The sequence below is a fragment of the Danio rerio genome, chromosome 25, assembly GCF_052040795.2.
Source record: "Danio rerio strain M-AB ecotype USA chromosome 25, GRCz13ab, whole genome shotgun sequence".
Taxonomy (NCBI): Eukaryota; Metazoa; Chordata; class Actinopteri; order Cypriniformes; family Danionidae; genus Danio; species Danio rerio.
The window spans coordinates 34,177,501-34,191,657 of NC_141045.1; the positions used below are offsets into that span (position 1 = coordinate 34,177,501).

Below are 14,157 nucleotides of genomic sequence, written 5' to 3' on the forward strand. Positions count from 1 at the left end.
AAGAAAGTAGTTCCTCATACAAAAGGGTTTTCGAGACTCTCAATGTTTGATTTTGTTTTTATATACACAATTATGCCGTCAAACTGTTGTATAAATGCAATATCACACTCATAGCAGCCAGATATACAGCCATATCGCACTGCTACTCGTGGGATATTGCTCACATATATATATATATATATATATATATATATATATATATATATATATATATATATATAGATATAGATATATATATATATATATATATATATATATATATATATATATATATATATATATATAAATATATATTAGGGATGTAACGGTATTGTAAATACCGTCATACCGCAATATTAATTTTTTTCGATAATACCGTAGTCGCATGACTCGGTAAAACTATAGGTCTTCTGAGAAAATTTGCTCAGGCGAATGAAGCGAACGGGAGGTAGCGAAAACTACAATTCCCATCAGCCCAGGCTTGGCCATAATCCCTTGCGGTCTGTTGTCGCTACAGATCCAGTAATGCGGAAATGGAGTGTGCTGCTAGAAGCGGGGATCAAAAAGAGCTGGAAAACCCTAAAGCGGGTGTTGTCGCCGCGCGCGTACTGAATAGCGGTGTTGTCGCGCGAGTTCTTATCAGCTGTGTTGTCGCGCGCGTACTGAATAGCGGTGTTGTCGCGCGAGTTCTTATCAGCTGTGTTGTCGCGCGCGTACTGAATAGCGGTGTTGTCGCGCGAGTTCTTATCAGCTGTGTTGTCGCGCGCGTACTGAATAGCGGGACGGAGGGTATGTCGCGTCGCGGGGGCACTTTTGATCATTTTGGAAGGGAACTTTCTATCCAAGACTAAAAAGGGCATGTGCACTGCACAGGTTGAGCCCTATGTGTGCACGTGTCTGCAAGTTGGGGAATACGACTAATAATCAGTCATGGGGACTGCAGAAACACAGCACACTGTTCAGATTGATGCAGACATGAGATCTCTATCTCACTCATGGTTTGTCCTCTCAAGTGGGGGAAAGACAATGCACAACGTTACCCACTGCTGTCAACCTGGGCCAAGTCATATCTCTCTTGTCCCGGAAACCTCAGTCCCAAATGAGAGGGTTTTTTTTCTGTTGCAGGGGACATTGTAAATACCCAGAGATACCAGCTTTTACCAGATTATATTTATATGATAATTTTCCTTTAAACCCATCTCTATCTAGGTGAGTGAGTGATTAAATGTTGAATGTGATGAGTTTTCAACAATACTAAATTGAAACTTTATTTTTTTTACATGGTTTAATATTTTTTGTTATTAAAATTGAAGTTCCTGTTTCAAAGCTTACAGATAGATGGCTAATTTGTATGTCATTGACACTTTTGGCACTTTTTTGGAGTATTTTCATAAGTTTTGTTTTTTCCTGTAAATGATTCAATAAATACCGTACCGTGACATTCATACCGAGGTATTACCGTACCGTGAAATTCTGATACCGTTACATCCCTAATATATATATATATATATATATATATATATATATATATATATATATATATATATATATCCAATAGCACGCTCACATAAACACATGCAAAATCTGTTTTTCTGTGTGCTTCAAACGCCTCTCGTTATAACATGTTTGAACACTGTACATTTTCTTTACAGTGAATTTTTTCTAGCTCACTGTGAGCTCATCTTTTAGATATCAAGGTCTTTTGCTTATTGGACATGCCTTTAGGCTTGACATCTTAATCACTGTGCTATTTCTAAAACAAACAAAAAAAAAACCCTAAAGGAGACATGAACCTTGAATAGTAGAGTCGTATGGATCATGGATGTCAAAACTGGGATCTAATGCTTTTAACACCACCTGAATGGAAAGTAGAGAAAGGATAAAGCTGAATTGAATGTAAACAAGTGACTAAAGAAGCTGGATTATTTCAGCATTTTTTGTGAATGTACCTCTCCTTCAGTGGACGGTTCTGCACCAGAGTAGCGACTGTCACAGACTAGATCATCAATACTGTGAGCTGGTCCTTCAGAGATGCCAGGGAATGAGTTGGCGCAGTCCTCTGCGAAATAACGAAAAACCTTCCAGGTTCTCCCAAAGTCCTTTGACCTCTCGACCAACATGGAAGCAGGCCGGAAACTCTGTTTGAGAGCATTTGTTATCAAGCAGCTGACTCAATCCTATGTGAAAAACCAAGTTAATAAAATTTAAATGAGATTTGTCAGTCTGGAAGAGCTGAATGTACCTTGAAAGTCAGAATTAGATGACTAAACTGAAACATTGCTTCCAGATCCAGCTGAATGCTCACTTCATGCACACCTGTGATTTTTAAAAGGAAGTTTAAATTACAGATACAGGCAGAAGTTAGCAAAGGAGATCGTGCAGTAATGTTAGTTTGTGGAACGCACCGTTCTCGGACTGCCACCACTTCATCTTGCGTTCGGGCTGGAAGGTGGTGATGATGTTCTCTATGCGGTGGCTGCTGGGATTGTGGTGGTCATTGTAGGGGCTCCTGGAGTCACAGGTGAAGCATTTGCGCTCATTCTGAATAGCGAAATAAAGGGCAGTAGTGTTTATCAACTTGTAGTAAGACATTCAGTTTTTTGTGGTCTATGGCAGGCCACTTTAAAGGTTCAGGACACCGTGGAGAACTTTTTTTTTTTTTATATTAACAGATTTGTATGTGTTGAGCATCAGTTAAGACAATGTTAGCACCTGTCAGCTTTAATTGTGGGGAAAACTGGATAATTTTGAGCTTTTGTCAGCTAATTTCAGCTTCCGGGTTTAAAATAATTTTTGGGGAGGGATCAAAATCGGCGACGTAGCGCAGTACTGCAAGTGCAATGATGACCTGTCGCTTTCTCATTATTATTCATAGCGGAGTTTTCTTATCCTATGAGAAGAGCCGGCTGCTTAATTATTCATGAGAGCACGCGCTTTCCGAAGGCAGACCTGCCAGTTTCAAGCAAGCTGTGAGTGAGACACAGACCAACGGCACGCAGCCGTTTTTGAAGGCTCGTATGTGTTTGTTTCCATGATCCACAGGGTTTGTTGCATGTTTTTTCCCCACGATCCTGTCAGGGCCGATCATACAGCAAAGCTGTGTGTGTGCTGCAAGCATTTTTGTCGGGAGAGCAGCACGAGAATTAGAGAATGGCGGACGCTGTCTTTTATCAGGAGTTCGTTCACATTCAGACACATCGCCGTGCTGCTGTGTTTGCCTAAATCCTCCAGATTACCAGCAGGGCTAATGGTTAAAATAGGCAGGTCAGGAGACCTGCTGCACTGAGTCTGCATTCAAGATCTAAAATTTAGACACGGGGATCGAGGGAGAATCCTCATAGTGTTTACATGAACACACATCTTCATAATGATATAAATTGTGGTTGTCTGTATATGAAATTACGAATAACAAATGTTGCAGGGCAATTAAATTACTGTTTATTTCTTTGCATTTTAACTTTGTGAACTATAAACTCATGCGTCTCACGGTTTGTGTCTCAGTTTGTGAGCTAACTGACAACAACAGTTGTTCGCTCCCCTTCTCCCCTGCTGGCCACGCCCACTCCTGCCCGATGCTCGCGGAGCTCCACGCCCATTAATCAGGCATCTTTTGAAAAAATTCTGAAGTAGACTTTAACCGAAAGTGGGGGGTGTCATGGCCCTTTAACACTTAATTTTTAAAACATACAGTACTGTTATCTCTTTTCCTGCTACTACTCCAGTTCCTAATTTTCAGTTCATTCATTTATTAATTTTCCTTCGGCTTAGTCCCTTGCTCAATCGGAGTCGCCACAGCAGAATGAACCACTGACTATTCTGTCATATGTTTTTTTTACGCAGCAGATGCCCTTCCAGCCACAACCCAGTACTGGGAAATGCCGATACACTCTGACATTTACACAATACGGCCAATTTATTTCATACAATTCACATCTTTGGACTGTGGGGGAAACTGGAGCACCCGGAGGAATCCCCATGCGGACATGCGGAGAACATGCAAACTCCACAATGAAATGCCAACTGACCCAGCCAGGAGTCGAATTAGTGATCTTCTTGCTGTGAGGCGACAGAGCTAACCACTGAGCCACCATGCTGCCTCTTATTCAGTTCATTAATTTCTTAATTTTCTTTCGGCTTAGTCCCTTGTTTATCAGGAGTGGCCACAGCAGAATGAACCACTGACTATTCTGTCATATGTTTTTTTACGCAGCAGATGCCCTTCCAGCCACAACCCAGTACTGGGAAACGCCCATACACTCTCACATTTACACACTACGGCCAATTTATTTCATCCAGTTCACGTCTTTAGACTGTGGGGGAAACCAGAGCACCCGGAGGAATCCCCATGCTGACATGCGGAGAACATGCAAACTCCACAAAGAAATGCCAACTGACCCAGCCAGGAGTCGAATCAGTGATCTTCTTGCCGACAGAGCTAACCACTGAGCCACCATGCTGCCTCTTTTTCAGTTAATAGTATTAATATTTATTCATTATTTAGTAGTGATTATTCTTTGACTAGTATATATTTCAATTGTGACTAGTACAGTTCTTTAATATGCTATAACCTATTCAGTAGGCAGGGTCGGATTAACAAAGACTAATTAACAAAAGGGCAAGGTCAGGCTGAAGCCCCAGGGCCCACAGAAGGAGGCAGCCCTTGATTTGCTGGCAATTCTTTTGCACTATACCAATACAACTGGATTGATTTTATATATATATATATATTTATATATATATATATATATATATATATATATATATATATATATATATATATATATATATATATATATATATATATATATATATACACACACACACACACACACACATACATACATACATACTTACATACATACATACATACATACATACACATATATGGATTATATATATCCATATATAATTATATATATCCATATATAATCCAGTTGTAATGGTATAGTCCGATTGTAGATGGGTGGAAAAGTGTGTAGAAAAGTGGAAAAACAAGAAAAAAACAGGGGGGAAAAAACACTGAAGTTTGTTTGTTGTCTAGCAGACGGACAACGGCATTTTGAATCCCGCACTAGGTCTCGTAGGTTCTCACGTTACTCAGCCATGCACTCAGCTCACCATTCTTTTTTTTTTTCTTTATAAGATTTATTTATTAGATTTTTATGACAGTTAACAAACAAAAGTAAAAAGAGACAATAACAGTACAAAAAGAAAAAAAAATATATATATAACAGTACAAAATTGATTAAAAGAATAATAATAAACCACACTATAACCCTCATACTGTGCGACACACAGTATATGACATGCATAAACACTATATGATGTGCATAAATTTTTCAAATTGAAAAAGCAGGTCGGTTCCAGACGTTGAGGTTGACAGCATGGTGTATTAAGTAAAATAAACAATAATAATAAAATAAATTAAAAAAATAAATAAATAAAATAAAAAATAAAAAAAAGCGAGAGAAAAGAGAAAATGCTCACCATTCTTTTACATTCTTTTTTTGACCCCTTTTAATAAAAATAACTGTAATAGACCAATGCACAATGAAATATTGGTGCTTGCTATTTCATCAGATGACATATCTGATCTTACAGCAGAAAACAAATGATGCTAGCTTGCCGTAGCTGACTCATAAGGCCAAGATGTTTGGAAAATTAGAAGCATTGATATCATTAGGGATTAATGCCTTCTAAAGCAAAGAAAGCAAATGGGAAATTAACCGCAGAGAGGTTTGTCAGCAGAACGGATTCATGTACAATATGTGACTGAAAGAGTGACTTTAATGACTGGACCTGACAACTTCACGACCTCGCGGAAGTGAATAATGGCGGATAATCAACTAATAACAACTTCCATTTCAGTCAGGCCCTTACAAAACCAATGAATGATTTTGGAGGACTTTCGGAGAGATGCGGAGCATAAAGTCTTATAGACTGTTTTTGCTGGGTTTCTTTGGAGCTTGACAGTCTTTTTCACTTTCGCTATACTGAAAAGACCCACCAGGACGTTCTTCAAAAAGCCATCACCTTTTATGTTCCACAGAAGAAAGAACAAATAAAATGAACAAATAAAGAGAATTTTCCAGAGTGAGTTTTGCTTTTAAAATCGTCCTTAAGCAGGGAGATGCAGAAGCTCCTGCAGTTATGTATTATTCTGTATAATTAGTCTCTCCTAGCAAAAACTCATAAGCATTTCCTGAAGCAAGGCAGAATGTTGAGACAATAAAGTGCAATATACTCTAGTTGCGGGCATGTATGAACAGGAGCTGTCCATCGCATCACTAAACTCAGCCTAACACCTAGGAAACCGTCCGAAATGCATTTGCAGCTTCCTTTTATTATTATTGGAACCCATGAAAAGTGCTCTAAATATACAAAATAAGTGCTATGCGACACACCCACATACCAGCTTTATCACCTGTATAGACAGGGCCGGGGGTTTGGGGCGGGAGGAAAGGGGAATATGGAAACAGGCATAAATTAGTCTTGTGGCGGAGAAGAGGTAATGACCTATACAACAGCTCAGGAAGGCACATCACAACTTGTCTGTAGTATGTATTACCCAAAGGGTTGGCCAGAGCGCTGTCAATCCACGCTGAAAAGGAGAGGAAATAATCTTTTATCTTAGGGGGGTGCTGAAAAGGGACCATTTTAGGATGGAATCTAGGATTGGGAAGATGTTATGCAAATAGGTCTAAGAAAGCGAACTTCACTGTACTTGCATTCCTAAGGGAAATGTGTTTGCTTGAGAGCTGAAGGACTTCAGAATTTATATCCTTGAAGCATACGTTCTTTTTTTAGCTGTATAGCGGCAAAACCTAAGGAAGGCTTCTACATTAAACCCAATGAGCTATGTTCTGGAAGAAACTCTTTGAATTCACTTCCATTTCTGGTTTAATACTCTGAAGACATACATTTTTTACAGCGCATGCCCCTCACTGACATCTGGACCCCTTGAAGTATTGCGATTTTGACAACTGACCTCCAAATATCCCAGGATGCAGTAATTTTGCGGTCTGTAGAGACCGCAGGTTGAAGAAGCTGCGAGCTGAGCAGCACGGCCCACCATGAGGTCACCGAGGTTAGGATAACACGAATTCCCCACACATTCGTCCTGGAGGCGGACTGGAGCTGCAATCACTACAAGCAACAAACGTTCAGTTAGATCAAGTTTGAATGTTAGCTAAACCTTAATTAATTAGGTTGATGACTTGTCCTGTACTTTAAATGTGCGTCCAATCAAACACTTTCACGTATGAGAATGCCCCTCCCTCTAAATTAGCCAGCAGTGAATCATGATTTATGGCTATGATGTAACTTAAGCCTGTTGGCTATGTAAATGTATGCCTTCCTGTGTTTTGTCAAAAAAAATGTGTCATCACAGGAAAGAAATCAGCACAGTCAGAGTGTGTTCTTTCTGTTGACCTCTCTATGCACCTTAAAGGGCTAGTTCATCCAAAAATATTAATGAACTCACTATTTACGCTCCCTCAAGTCGCTCCAAACTATGTGTTTCTTTGTTTTGTTGAGCACTATGGGTTCTATTTTAACTATCTAGGTGCAAAATCTGAAGCGCAGGGCGCAAAAGCATTAAGGGCATGTCCGAATGGACTTTTGCTATTTTAAGGATGGAAAAATTCAGTCTGGGTCACTGTGCAAGGTCTAACAGGGTTGAGCTTATTCTCTTAACCAGTTATGGGTAGGGCCAGACGGAATCTGCGGACGTTTTTTGCTATTTCTGCGGAGAATTTTGGTAAAAATCTGCGGATTTCTGCAGAATTATTTTGGGGGTATCCAGCGGAGTATCATAACTTACACTTTAATATATTAAATAAAAAGTAATAAATTACTGAATAAAAACTGAATAAATTCCGATTTACACATTTACTCAAGTAAATAAACAGAATTTATAATGGGCTAAAAAACTGCAGAAATCTGCAGAATTCTTGGGAAAATCTGCGGAAAATCTGTGGAATTCTGCGCGCGCAGATTCCGTGTGGGCCTAGTTATGGGTGTGTTTTGTGAATAAACCAATCAGAGTCTCATCTCCCATTCCCTTTAAGAGTCCGTTGAGCTCTATGGCGTATTTGCTATTTACAAGGCGGACTTTGTAAGTGGAAAAACTGAACGCTTCACAAGTGAGGAAAAAGGTAAACAGAGCATCCGCATTGTGACGATAAAGAACGAGCCTCCTCCAATCAGCGTTTACTTTCTCTTTCTATTTTTCTTTCGTGGATAAGAAAACAGTATTGTACACTCCACACAGACATCCATTAGCCTACATAATTAATTTCGTTTGTTAAGCGCAAAGATTTGTTTCAAAACTATGTCTAAATTCAGCTCTAATTTCCAACAAACTAATAAATGAACAATAATAACAAAGTGAGTTATATCCTAATACACATGGGTGCATGGTGGCGCAGTGGGTAGCACGATCGCCTCACAGCAAAAAGGTCACTGGTTGGAGCCTCGGCTGGGTCAGCTGGCATTACTGTGTGGAGTTTGATTATTATCCCCGTGTTTGTGTGGGTTTCCTCCGGGTGCTCCGGTTTCCCCCACAGTCCAAAGACAGACACAATTTTCCTTATTATAGTAGCCATAGTAGTATTATAGTAGCTGGATTTTTAATTGGTGTAAAGAATAACTAAATGTTTACAAAAGCATTTTGATATTGGTAAAGGCGTCTGCAACTTTTGTGAAGCATCAAATCACTGTCATATTAACTTTCAAAACATGTTTACGACTGCATAAATGTATTATTTCTTTTTAAAAAGTCACATATTGTGCATGTCTTTTATCATACACAAATTGTACTAAAGCGATCTGAAAAGTTCATATCAATAAATATTCTCTTTGCACCACCAGGTGGCAGTCTTTGTATTTTCATTTCGGGGGTGCAGATTGCAGATTTATTATTATTATATATATATATATATATATATATATATATATATATATATATATATATATATATATATATATATATATATATATATATATAGTTAAATTATTTACTATTTTCCCAATTTTACATAACTACTACTATAAAAAAATATCAAAATTTGGTTCATACTTTCAGTATTTTCTTTGCTTGAACTGATCCGATCTAATCCTGTTTATATGAAATGAGCCTGCTCCTGACCTGGTTTGAGCTACCAGAACTGTTGCTATGACAGCAACTTTCGGATCAGTTTTGAACAACAAAACGATCCTGGATCATGTTAAATCGTCAATAACCAAGTCCAACTAATTAAGTAATCCACGTACGAAGAACAGACCCCTGCTTTAAGCTGATCAATTGTGTCTATTTTAGTTCCTCAAACAGCAACGCGCCAACAATGCACCTTAACATACCTCTTTTCTAGACCGAAACACCCATGAGTTCACAAAGTGGTGCAAATGGATTTGCTATCTAAACAAAGTGACGGAAAACGGGAAAATTACGATTGCGTTGGTCTGAAAATAGCAACACGTCGCAGCAAACATGTCTCGTGCCTTATTGCACCAGGAGTATGATAGGGCCTTATATTTTAAAGAAAACTGAAAAACTGCAACTGTTTCCATAGTAGGAAAAACAAATATCATGGAAGTCAATGGTTACAGGTTTCCAACATTCTTCAAAATATCTTCTTTTGTGTTTAATTAAAAATAAAGGTTTGAAACAAGTAAAGGTAGAGTAAATGATGATTTTTCATATTTTTTGGGTGAACTATCCCTTTTATTTCCCAGAGATGGGTTGTGTCTGAAAGGGCATCCGCTGCGCAAAAACGTGCTGGATAAGCTGGCGGTTCATTCCATTGTGGCGACCCCAGATTAATAAAGCCAACAAGAAAATAAATGAATGAATAAACTATCCTTTTATAGATGACAAAATAAATTGAGTTGCTTTTTAAAGAAAAACTCTGAACAGCTTGAATATTTTACAGAAACATTTTCCTTAAAGCTTTGAGACTTATTTGCAAGGATCTGATCATTAACATAAAGCGGTGGAAGCAAGATGATTGAATTTACTAATGTAATCCCATTTAGACGCTTTATAGAAACCACCTTTTTAAGACAAGTAAAAGCTTTTAAGAAATACCACAAGGGGGTATTACTGATGTGTTTTTTATGTCTTAGGACAAGTAAATATCTTGAGCTTGATGGACCATGTTATGTGAAGAGTGCTGAAGTGCTAAGTGTTGAGATGGAGAAGTGCTAAAATGTTAGCTAACTGAGGATGTTTACATGCACACCAATATACCCTGGTAACTCACAACATTCAGCTTCTTGAAATAACCCATTGTCCTGTTTAAATGCGAACCAATATCCAGGGCTAGACAGAATCTCATGACAATTTGTTTGCTATTTCTGCATTTAAAAAATCGAAGAATTTATGTGGATTTTGAGAATATGACAACTACAAACTTAAGACATTAAATAAAAAATAATCACTTTTTAATTTTAAATATTGCAATTCAAATTTAATTGAATCTATTTGTTTGTTGAATGGGCGACACAGTGGCTCAGTGGTTAGCACTGTTGCCTCACAGCAAGAAGTTCACTGGTTCAAGTCCCAGCTGAGCCAGTTGGTGCTTCTGTGTGGAGTTTGCATGTTCTCCCTGCGTTTGCGTGGGTTTCCTGCGGGTGCTCCAGCTTCCCCCACAGTCCAAAGACATGTGCTATAGGTGAATTGGGTAGACTAAATTGGTGGTAGGGGCAGCACGGTGGAGCAGTGGGTAGCACAATCACCCCACAGCAAGAAAGTTGCTGGTTCGAGCCTCGGGTGGGGCAGTTGGCATTTCTTTGTGGAGTTTGAATGTTCTCCCTGTGTTGGCGTGCTGCGGTTTCTCCCACAGTCCAAAGATAGCTATATTGTCCGTAGTGTATGAGTGTGAATGAGTGTGTATGGATGTTTCCCATATGGTTGCAGCTGGAAGGGCATCCGCTGCGTAAAACATATGCTGGATAAGTTGACGGTTCATTCCGCTGTGGCGACCCCCAGATTAAAAAGGCAACAAAGCTAAAAAGAAAATGAATGAAATTTGCCGTAGTGTATGTGTGTGCTAGAGTGTATAGGTGTTTGGGGTGATGGGTTGCAGCTGGAAGGGCTGGAAGTTGGCGGTTCATTCCGCTGTGGCAGCCTCTGATAAATCAGAGACTAAGCCGAAGTAAAATATAAATTTATTTGATTTTTATATAAATTTATAATATAATATATATATATATATATATATATATATATATATATATATATATATATATATATATATATATATATATATATATTATATTATATTATAAATTTATATAAAAATCAAATAAATTTATATTTTCAAAAAACTACTGTTCATTATTAGTGTCACATAACCAGCGATCGCTATCAAAAGATCGCTGGTTCTCACACGAACTCTCAGGACTACACTTCCGCATATCCCAGGACTACATTTTCATACATGCACTTCTTACAAACACGCACGCCTGGTCATTCACCTATCCTGATTGCAATCACCAGCTGAACCTTGTCACAGACTGATATCACACCATACTTAAGCCACACATTCACGCTGCCAGTTTGCTGAGTCTTGTTAGCATCATTGTGACATTACAACGCGGTTCCCTGTCTTGTTTTCTCCGTGTTAGACCTTAGCCCTGTATTCCATGTTTTCCTGTTTAGTGACCTGTTGCCTGATTTACGACTACGATTTTGGATTTGTCTGCATATACCCGATTGTACCTGATTTGACCATTGCTTGCCTGACGCTGAATAAACCTGCATATTGGATCTTACCTCCAGTTGTCTTTGTCACTCCACCCCAGTCGTTACAATTAGCTATAAAGTAGGATTTTACCCTGCTTCCCTAGTCCTACCCAAAACCTTACAAAATACTTGTGGAAATGTGTGTAAATATATATTTATTCAGTTTTTTAATTAATTTCAGTAATATTATTGACTAATATGAAAATGTAATTTATTTACAATACAGTTTGTAAATTAATATTTTCTGTGTTTTAGTAGATAAATTATATAAGGGAACTTTGTTTGTCTTATTTGTTTTATTTCGGCTAAAATAAAAGCAGTTTTTAAATGTTCTGAACCATTTAAGGTCAAAATTATCAGCCCTTTAAGCTATATATTTTTTCGATAATCTACAGAACAAAACATCGTTATACAATAACTTGCCTAATTACCCTAACCTGCCTAGTTACCCTAATTAAACCTTTAAATGTCACTTTAAGCTGTATAGAAGTGTCTTTAAAAAATCTAGTCTAATATTATTCACTGTCATCATGGCAAAGATAAAATAAATCAGTTATTAGAAATGAGTTATTAAACCTATTATGCTTAGAAATGTGTTTAAAACAATCTGCTCTCCGTTTAACAGAAAAAAAAGGAAAAAAATATACAGGGGGCGAATAATTCTGACTTCAACTGTATATATTTTTTTAGTTATGATACTTCCAAAATCATTTTGCATAAACCTGCAGATTTTCTACAAAGTTCTCAGCAGAAATAGTAAAAATATCAGCAGATTCTGTCTCTCCCTACTTTTAGTAATTTATTAAGCTAGCAATGTTAGTTAATGGTTTGTTATTACCATGAATTGTGACCTAAACTAAAGTGTTACCCAGAAACCATTTTCAGAAGTAGGCATTTTTGCAGTGTGTATTTCCAGGATAAACAGCAGGACACTTTAAAGCCAAAATTCTGCATGTAAAACCAAAACAAGCATGAACAATTTCTTCAAGTGACAGCGATTTGTTCAAACTGGCTCAGCTATGAAAACTAAAGAAATGGAAAAAAATACGCAACGACAGAAAACTTGCGCGTGTCAAAGTGTTCAAGTGTCAACAAGTGGGTGAAAAAAAATACAATCCAAGGGTGGCAAGTGATCACACGTTTCCCCTGATTGGGCTGATAGGTAATTTGACTGTCAGCTTCCAGCGAAGTAAAAGACATGAGCGAACTTACAGAGCAGCAGAAGCGCAGACAACTCTAGACGGAGCAGCATAACTGGACCTGCAGGACAGAGAGGAGCACCAGGACAATAAATGAATGAATGAATGAATGAATGAATGAATGAATACATGAATGAATGAATGAATCAATGAATAAATGAATGAATGAATGAATGAATGAATGAATGAATGAATGAATGAATGAATGAAAGAGCAATGTGAGGAAGAATTAAAGGGATAGTTCACCCAAAAATGATAACTTACTCGCTATTTACTTACACTTAAGTGGTTCTAAACCTTTATGGGGTTCTTTCTTCTTTTAAACACAATAGGGGATGTTTTGAAACCTGTAACCATTGACTTCCATAGTCGGAAAAACAAGTAGAATGGAAGTCAATGGTTACAGATTCCAGCTCTCTCCAAAATATCTTCTTTTGTGTTCAACAGAGGAAAGAAAGTCAGAAAGAAAGTCAATCTTCACTGTAAAAAATGCTGGGTTCCACGCAATCGATTTGTGTTGGGACAAGTTAATTTATTTATTTAGGAATTTATTTATTTAAGATGCAAACTTATTAGTTTTTACAAATTTAAGTGGATTAAACATAAAACAATTAAGTTGTCCCCAAAAACTCAAGAATTGTGTGGTTTCAGATCATTTTAAATAAGCAGATTGATCAAACAGTAAACTATCGTCTATTTATCGTAAAAACAGCCAAACAAACAGAACATTTTGTATAAAAACTCATGTTTGTTGCCGACGCAGTGGTGCTCCGGTTTCCTCAACAATCCAAAGACGTGCTGTACAGGTGAATTGGGTAAGCTAAATTGTCCGTAGTGTTTGTGTGTGAATGAGCGTATATGGATGTTTCCCAGAGATGGGTTGCAGCTGGAAGGGCATCCGCTGTGTTAAACATATGCTGGATAAGTTGGCGGTTCATTCCGCTGTGGTAACCCCAGATTAATGAAGCGAATAAGCTAAAAAGAAAATTGATGAATGAATAATATTTGTTATTTTTATTTAGTTAACATTTTTTAAGAAGCTTTAAAATAATAATAAAAAAGACTGTTCATCGGCCAATCAGAATTAAAGTGTTTTTGATGTCAGCCGACATTAGTGGCGACAAACTTTCGTATAGTGTTGAAAAAGAATTGATCTTTCAAATGGTGTGTAGTGATGAATGAGTGGAATAAAAGAGTTTTTCTTGAAAAAGAAAGAAAAGAAAAGAATATCCA

General features: G+C 37.7%; 1 protein-coding gene and 1 long non-coding RNA gene across 3 annotated transcripts in view; one reads left to right on the top strand and one right to left on the bottom strand.

The window, feature by feature from the left end:
- The window catches only part of LOC148679487 (uncharacterized), a 149,882-nt gene that overhangs the window by 113,611 nt on the left and 22,114 nt on the right, over positions 1–14,157 (top strand). The window lies entirely within an intron of this gene.
- lamb4 (laminin, beta 4) overlaps positions 1–14,157 on the bottom strand; it is a 76,222-nt gene that overhangs the window by 58,786 nt on the left and 3,279 nt on the right. For both annotated transcript variants that reach the window (XM_087310293.1, NM_173276.2), the window contains 6 exon segments: positions 12,938–12,985; positions 6,968–7,125; positions 2,385–2,520; positions 2,222–2,295; positions 1,929–2,117; positions 1,773–1,836 (listed from right to left, as the gene is read on the bottom strand). In XM_087310293.1, coding sequence (XP_087166419.1) covers positions 1,773–1,836; positions 1,929–2,117; positions 2,222–2,295; positions 2,385–2,520; positions 6,968–7,125; positions 12,938–12,977 — 661 coding nt within the window. In that variant the 5' untranslated portion in view covers positions 12,978–12,985.